This window comes from Haliaeetus albicilla, chromosome 2, assembly GCF_947461875.1.
Source record: "Haliaeetus albicilla chromosome 2, bHalAlb1.1, whole genome shotgun sequence".
In the NCBI taxonomy this organism is placed as follows: Eukaryota; Metazoa; Chordata; class Aves; order Accipitriformes; family Accipitridae; genus Haliaeetus; species Haliaeetus albicilla.
In genome coordinates, this window is record NC_091484.1 from 49,772,426 (window position 1) to 49,781,143 (window position 8,718).

At 43.5% G+C, this 8,718-nt stretch overlaps 1 protein-coding gene across 1 annotated transcript in view; it reads right to left on the reverse strand.

The window, feature by feature from the left end:
• SCIN (scinderin) overlaps positions 1 to 8,115 on the reverse strand; it is a 53,112-nt gene extending 44,997 nt beyond the window's left edge. The window contains exons 1-3 of the mRNA XM_069774281.1: positions 7,885 to 8,115; positions 3,714 to 3,868; positions 2,018 to 2,179 (exon numbers count right to left, since the gene is read on the reverse strand). Coding sequence (XP_069630382.1) covers positions 2,018 to 2,179; positions 3,714 to 3,868; positions 7,885 to 8,083 — 516 coding nt within the window. The 5' untranslated portion in view covers positions 8,084 to 8,115. The remainder of the gene's footprint in view (positions 1 to 2,017; positions 2,180 to 3,713; positions 3,869 to 7,884) is intronic.
• Between the last annotated feature and the right edge of the window lie 603 nt (positions 8,116 to 8,718).

Below are 8,718 nucleotides of genomic sequence, written 5' to 3' on the forward strand. Positions count from 1 at the left end.
AGCCTGAAATACAGTTCTTAAAGCTTGCTCAAGATTTCTACTGTGAGTGTATTTTCCTACCACACCTATTTCTCTATAGGCACTTCACTAGACTTACATATCTTCATCTTGAAATATGTCACACATTGCCTTTTCATCTCCCACTAGAAAGGTCTGGTTTACACAATAACCTATGATGAAATTACTACAAATTTCTGGATGCTGAAACACTTTTTTCCTTAATTTGTTAATACATTCAAGAAAACCCATCCCTCATATACCACTGACACGGCAAGATCAAGAACTGTTCTAAGTCATGTGATTTGACTGACATTTCCCATAGCGTGGTAAAGAAGTGATCTACATGTTCACATCTAATCATTCTTCCTAAAAAGGCACAGGGTAGTATTGCTACTTGACCTCTGTCTTGTCAAACAGGAAATCAGAAACCAGAGTGATATTACATTAAAAGAAAAAGGCTTACAACGTACGTTCAGTATTAGAAATCAAGACTCTAAATCTATATTACATTTAAATTGCCTAGTGACAGTGTTCTCTCCAAAAATCTCATCAAAAGGGATGAAGCCCAAGCTATACATGTAACATCACTACATAACCATAGTGCATTTCATCAGTGTCATTGCCATGTCTGCAGTGTGACCCCAGTAATTACTTTAGGTGAACTGGGTAACTGTGGCACAATAAGGGTCAGGACAAGTCAAATTCATGGAGTACATCCAGTTCCACAGGGTGTCCATGAGAGGTTAACTCCAAACCAGAAAACTCAAGTCCTGTGACAGCCTGACTGCAAAAGCAGCATTTTCTATCAATGTTCAGTTTCAACTTTCCCATCTCTCATGGGTTTAGCCTGAAAGGGAATAGATGATTTGAGTCTTCTATGCATCCTTAATACAAAGTGACATTGAGAGAGTGCTGTTTGGATACTGACCACTTGGCTGTTTCAGCTGATTAGACCACAGTGCCATAGGAGGAATGGGATGTTAAGAAAACACTAGTCATTCTACCTGAAGGCTGCTAAGCATGATAAAATTCTAACAGACATAATCAATATATCTACTTGATACCAATATCTTCAATTATCACACCAAAGGATGCTTTTCAGAAGAAACAGCCAAACCCATAACATGAGTTCAGAAGAGCTCTTTTTTAATAGGTCAGGGAAATATTTTCCAAAATCTTGCTGAAATAGCTGACCACTTCCTTGTGAAGCACTACAGTTAAGATCAACTGCAGATGCTGCCTTGCAGATAAACTATTTTCTTTCATACACTCTTAATTTTACACGTGTCAGCATATCAGGCATGGGAATAATTTCAAACTTATAAGTAGCATCTAACTAGTGTGGACTACTACATAAATCCTTAGAATTCATTTTAAGACTTTTTGATACTAAGGTAACAGTACTATACTTTAAGTCATCCGAAGCAAGCAAAATTATCTTATCTGTCCATATGATTCTGCTCTGTCTCTCTACTTGCTTTCAGCAGAAAGCCTTGAAGTATGGGATTGCTTCTCAAGTGATCTCTCAAAATACTCAAGTAGCTTTATAACACATTGCATGACAAGCTTATTATGACAACTGCTTTTGCAGCTACTTCTTTAGGATGAATTGTCATGATCAAAGTTTTATGAATATGAAGAAATGCTCTTAAGAGAAAGCTCCCATCTATGTTCTGCTCTGAACCCTAGCACTGATCCCATTCAGCTGGTAGACAGTGTCAGACAGGACTTACTGTGAACAGCTTAAGGTTCAAACATCAGTAGTAAAAAATTCCAATGCCTTGAGTGAAAAAGAGAACTGTTTCCTCAAGAATAATCTGTGAATACTTCAGAAAACATTTAGTGCAGTTTTGAACCTTCAAAGTGTTGGGACACTAAAACGGATTTTCTAAATCATTCTTTCTGTCAGTTTGGGTGAGTGACAAAATTAGTTGTGCATTTTAGGGGATGATTCAGACCTTAGAAGTGATACTGCATCTCTTACTTTTCCGTGTGTTTTGCTCTAGGAAAGACTTACAGTTCCAAGGTCAATAATGAAACAATCTCCTTTGTTGAAGCTGGCCCAAGCCAGGGGGACTTCTGTGGCTCTTACAACTCTCCGGCCCTTGATATGCAGAAGCCTCTGGGCACTCAGATCATTAGTAACAACATGATTAAATCCAGAGGCAACACCACCTGCCTGAATAAAACAAAACAAAGCAGCAAGGTTTATTTCAGCTTGATTTCTGCAGACTTACCTTTTTGCTATAGATGAGGAGCTAGCAGGGGGAAAAAATAGTTTATGCAGTAAGAGGCAAGCCAAAATAATATACTGTTTAACAGTGCTGACCACAGAGCAGACAAACATGGGAAACGCTGCTGCTGAACTCTCAGGTGTGAACCTTTATCTGAGGGAGCAAATGTCACCCTGCTTCAAAAGGATTTCAGGTGAATGGGGAAAGGCAAAGCACAAGAACAGGATTTACAGCACTCTCCTGCATCATCCAGAAGATGAGTTAATACTGAACCACACTGTTAAGACAAAAGTCAGTAGGTTGTCAAATAAGGACTGAGGAAAAGCAGAACAACATGCAGCTCCTGCATAAGTTTTCCCAACTTCCTTAAATCTCAGATGTCTGGGTGGTTTTAGTGCCTGGTTACGCACAGAGGCACAGGTAATTCCACAGCAGCTCTGTAATTTTCTGAAAGGAATATTTGCAACTTAGGAGGTAACCTAGCAAGGAGCACCAGACTGGGGTAAGTGAGACCAAACTGTTGATTTGCAATCTATACAGTGTAAGTTTAAGCATAACTTATTCCTGTAAACTGGCTTGGCTGTCTGCGTCTGTGAGGCAGTATTCTTCACTCCTCCAGAAGACCCAGAGCTTGGGCTGGCACAGAAACTGGCTCTTGAAATTACAAAGAAAAAAAAAAAGAATGGGCAGGTCACTGCCAAGCTCTCTTACACAAGCAGAGTTAAAAGCTTCAAACTGGTGGTGTAGGCCATGAAAAGCTACAAATCTCCATAATGGGAAAAAATGCTGACTGAGCAATGGCTCCCAGAGCTCCTACTATGGGGAGATTCTCAGGAGATGCATTACTTTATTCTTAAAAACACAGAGATGTTGCAAAAAAATTTTCTTCCAAAGATGTGGCTTCTGGAAGTGACACAAGAAGGAGGCTGAGACTATAGCTTTTTAAAATATAAAATTTTCATGAAAAGTATTTGGGAGCTTTTCATCTACCTTAAAGAAAAAAACCTGCAGTAGGACTGCAAAAGCACCATTTTTAGACTAAAGTGAGGTTTTGGTCTTTTCCACTCTGTTCATGTTTTTAATCACTTAAGCACATTGGGTTCTACATTTGAACAAAATTATTCAGTCTACAGCATAGAAGTAGTTTCTGTGAGACTTACTACATCCCAAACACAGAGAGTCCCTACTGTGAAGCTCCCTTAGACACACAATTTTGAAATCTCAGGATAGCTTGATTTTAGGGGAGAAAAATAATTGGGAAAGGTTTGCACACATCAGAAGAGGCACTGGTAAACAAGATGCTGTTTTCTGTACAAGTACTGGGACTCCTATAGTTTAAGAAAGGTAGTTCAGGTCTAAAACCACTAAGTATTAAAAAACAACTCTTAAACCTTCCATTTATAAAGCAAAATATTTTATTTTACTTGGGGGACAATTTACATATATTTTTATAATACATTTTGATAGCTGGTTCTTTACCTTGTATTTAATTCCTCCTTTGAAGTAGCCCACAAACTCAGTAGACTCATTTCCTTGAATTTCTCTACTTTGCACGGGCTTTCCTCCTAAATAGTCATCCATTTGAACAGCAAAGATAGCTGCAGCTGTGCTTTCATCCTGGGTACATTCTTTCCCTGAAATAAGATGAAATATTATGTCTATAAAGCACTAATAGAACTTTGAATTCTGTTGGAGAAATTGTTTGTGACAAATGGACACTGCCTTCAGCAGGCTGTACAGCCCATGTATATGTCACAAAAAAGCACTACATCATAACCTTGTTCACCACCAAATGTATGACCATCCAGACCATTTAACTATTTGCAGAACTGTCTTCAAAAGCAAAAAAAGTTAAAAATAGCCAAGTTTGTCTTCACTCAGCCTCTTTGAACAAGATATTTTAATTCAGTGAGTTTCGCACAGCAAGTGTCTCCAGTAATGATTTCTGGACCTTGAGGTGAAGTGCAAAGACAAAGGAAGGTCACGTCAAAGGACTGATTAGATGGTAAACCATGTATTTACACTAAGAACAACTTGCCAAGCCATAACGTTAAAATAATTCAAAAGCAGTCCTCTTGACACTACAATGCAAGCAAGGGTATTTTGCTTAGTATCTTTTATTAGATTCTCTGGTACAGCTGGGAGAAAGAAAAGCAGCTTTGGGGCTCAGATATTTGCTTCATGAGCTCACACTTCGTTTTGTACCTTTCAGAGATTAGCCTCTTCCCAAGACTGTGACAAAATGGCCTCTTAACCTAGTGTGTTGATGGCCTAATCACACTGCAAAGCAGGCAGTATATTAAAATAAAACTTTTAACACGGGCCCATACATTTCTGATGAACATTTTCAGTAGTTGATTGTTTCAAGAAGCGTGCAAGTAGGATGAAGTCTCAAAAAACAGGCTTCTCAAGAACTTTTGAAGAGTAAGGAAAAATGAGGTTTTCCATTTAGTTTTTATTTTTTCTTTCTAAATAAGAGGAAGATGCTGGTATACAAGCAACAGTTCTCAAGAACAGCTTCTCACTTACATTAACCATTTCCTTGTTTCTAGGTGACTGAGTGGAAGAATAGCGTAAAGCCCCAGGCAGTGTGGACAGAGATACCTCTCAGGCTACGGGAGAAAGGGAAGTGTGTAGTGAGGTGTTGGCATCACCTCACGGTGTAGCGAGTCACTGGTGTCACCAGAAGCATGCCAGTAAGGTATTAGGAAAAAATAAAGCATGGGAGAGGGAGGACAGGGATGCCTAAGGGGATCACCAACCTAGCTCCTCTCTTAGGGAAAATGAGTGCCCCATTCATGGCCCAGCTGTGCAAATGCCACAAGACAACTCCCCTCTGCCCACCAACAACTGGGCTTCTTCCAGAAGCAGTGTCACCACTGCCACCACCACAGCTTTTGTGGGGACACAGGTGCAATGGAAGCCTCCAAAAAGCAGCAAGGATGAAATAGGGAAAGGATCCAAAGAATAATGGAGGCATAGGGAAGAAAAGAGCACGAGGCCTGCCCAAAAAAGGTAAAATAATTACTGAAAGCAGGACATAACACAAAAAACCTTGGGGGGTGAGCCCTATCACTCAGTGATAGCATATTGCCACACAGCAAGTTCTTCTTTCTCAGACCTGTGTACCACCTTAAAGTTGGAAGTAAAATTTTGGTTGGTTGATTTGGGGGTTTGGTTGCTTTTTTTTTTTTCTTGGAGTTATTCATGTCTATTAGGAGTAGATCCTTCAGATTTATTGCTTGCAATTACACAACAGGGTTCAGGGTCAAAGAAAACTGGTTTTGGAACAGTGTTAGAAGTAAGAACCACTACCAGGCTTGGTCTCACAGCTGCTATGCAATAAAATACTCAGTGAAACCCTGTTTAAAAGAAACAAATAAGCATCAATCCAAGTGTAGGTTATTCAAGCTTGTATGAAAACAAAGTTTACCTTACAGTCCGAGGCACAAACAGCTATAAATAAGCCAGAGTATACAGGAAAAAGAACAACATTTTTTACCAGAATAGATCCTGGTTCACATGGATATGTTTTATCACTTACTCTCTGGGGACAAGGGTTAAAAAATAGTTAAAAAACACCATGCATGATTTTATTAAACATAGTAAGTGGGGCATAGCCAGTCTTACTCCTACAAGTAGCCTTATACTGGCATAGTAGAAGCTGTTTCCACTAGTGATAGTTTCAAGTTGAGACAGCTCCCTAAGGATTAGCAGTTTAGCTACTAAGACATCCCTGAAGTGCCAGTGCAGACAACCAAGCCAGGATCTCTGAGCAAAGTTTAAAACACAGATCCACATTAATTGCCTGGCCATGCCAATGTCATTGCAGCACCTGAGTTGCTTCTTCAGAAATTATCCAACCTGGACAGCACTTCAGCATATGTGAGGTATTTGGTAAAACAGTGGCTTTCACATAGGAAGCTTCAGGCCAATAGAACAACTGTTTGGTCACTTTAACCCTAGAATACCAGTCACAGCACAAGACTGGCAGCACATCAAGGTCACAGACCATCCTCCCATGCTCTAGACCTCCTTCTAACCCCTTGGGTATGCCCAAGCAAAGTATTAGCAGGAAGTTTGCCACTATACAATATTAACATTTTTAAAAATTAATATTAATATTATATTAATATAATATTAAAATTCAAAAGCTCTGCTTTTATTCTGAATTTGGTCTCTTTTTTGGTGAAGTCAGAATCCATTCAGACTCAAAGCCACCACGTGAGGCCCATGCAATAACACATACCACAGATGACATGCAGGAGTAGGACCATGTCACCAAGCGGCAAGGCCCTTATAAGTATCTAAGCCCAAAGTCTGTAGGGTTTCCACCAATCTAATTTCACAAGAGTTCTTTCCATCCCAAAGTCTGACTTTTTGATTTCACTTCCAGTTGCAAAGAGTCCTTCCCTCTTTCCCTGGGAAGTGTCTACTATACCTTAACTACTACATAAGTAGTTCTAACTTCATTAACAAAGGTCTAACCAGCCAAACCCTGCTATTAACTAGCAGTGCTGCTGACATAAGAACATCTGCCAGAAATTCATTTACACTGCCATCTATGATTACACTCTCATCAGAGACAGACACTATCCTGCATGCCAGCTGGATAACTCATAGCACATGCAAAACTAACAAGCTTCAAACATTTATGCAGAAACAATCCCAGCTTTATCTGCTATTCTTTTTCAACGAATCCAAAAGTACAATGAGAATCACAGCAACTCAAACACATTAGTGTTAATACACATTGACCTGTCTTTATGTGCATTCACTGAGATAATTGCCTACAAACACAAACCTTGGGATGGTGAAACAAGAACAAAGTAATAGATCTCAGGCAGCTACACAGCAACCACAGCGGTCGGATGACTTGGTGACCAGACAAGGAAGTCTCAAGAAACCCCCAAAAGATGAGGAAGTCGCCTAAAATGCATCCTATGTCCGACTTCTGGTTTGCTGTAAACACGGTGTTAGTCAAGGTTGAAGGCAAAAGACAACAGCCCAACTCCAGTGTTCCCAGTTACTTCGGGAGGGGCTTTACTAGGCTGTCAGACTGATAACCGAAGCCAGGAGGTTTTACAGAACACCTGGTGACTTTGCCTCCAATCTCCATACCATCAGAAAGCAAAATTAGTCTCGCTGAAAAAAGGCACCACCGGGACACAAAGCAGTGCAACAACGAGGTGAAAATTTTGGTCCTAGTGAAAACAAAGGCAAGAACACTCTTCATCTGAATGAAGGGAGGAGTTCGCTTGTGAATCCTGGTTGGATGCAGCCAAGACTTGACCTCCACCCTTCACCGCTTTCCCAAACTAACCTCACAAAGCAAGCAAGCGTCCACCTTTCCGCCACAACCCCACTTTCTCACCCCAGAGCCCCTTAGCACGGCCGCATCAGAAGCGGCGAGGCTTGGCATCGCCCGGACCCTTGGCTGTAGCCCTACTTCTGTTATTAAGCGCCTCAACTTGGAAGCTTCCCGCCCGCAGACCTCCTGAAGAGGGAGGGCGAGAGTTCCACCTCCCGACCCCCCGGAGCCCGGCGAAGCCGCAAGAACCTTCAGCGAAAAGCCAGGGCACGCCCCGCCGCCTGGCGCTGCCCCCGGCCCCAAGACCCCCGCCGCCGCCGCCGCCGCCCCGCCGCCTACCGAGCCAGTAGTGGAGGCGGTAGGCGGCGGCGGCGCCGCGGCGGACGGTGCGCAGCACCAGGTAGGCGTCCCCCACGAAGAAGTCGCCGTGGCGGCTGGGGGGCACCGGCACCAGCTCCAGCCGCTCGACCCGCCACACCTGCAGCCCGCTCTGCCGCCCGGCCTCGGCGAAGGCCGGCGGCGTCCGGCCGAGAGCCATAACGAGCAGGGGCGAGCGAAGAGGCGGCGGCGGCGGCCGCCCCGCGCCGCGCCGCCTTTATAGGGCTCGGCCCGGCCCCCCGGGCGGAGCGGGGCCAGCCCCGCCCGGCGGCCGCCGGGGTGGGGACCCCGGTGAGGGGAGCGGCTGGCGCCCGCGGGGCCCCGGGGGGCGCCGCCCCTCCCCTTGCCGGCTGCGGCGGGCGGCCCCGGGGCGGGCGGGCTGGCTGAGCTGCTGTTTATTTATTAGTTTTGAACAGGCCTACAGAACTCAGCCGGCATACCTTTTCTTTCCGTGCCCCGCCCCAAAGCCGCCGCAGAGGTGTTATAAAGAAATCAGCCTCCCTTGCTGCGAATGGACAATTTTTCCCAATTCTAAAATGGGAAGAAAAAGTTAAAAAGTCAGGAAAGCAAAGCACAACCGGCCTAACCCAGTAGCGATGGGTGTTACCGTGTTGTGCATTTTGCTTATACAGTTATCACATCTGCCTTGGTTTTGTAAGCTGCTGGTATCAGAATACAAAGAGTTTTTATAGCTTGCACTTGCTGCTGGGCTCTCCCCCCCCCCCCCCCCCCCCGAAATGGAATGGCAGAGCACAGGTCTCGTTCTCTGTCCAGTAATTTCACTTTTTTGTCCAA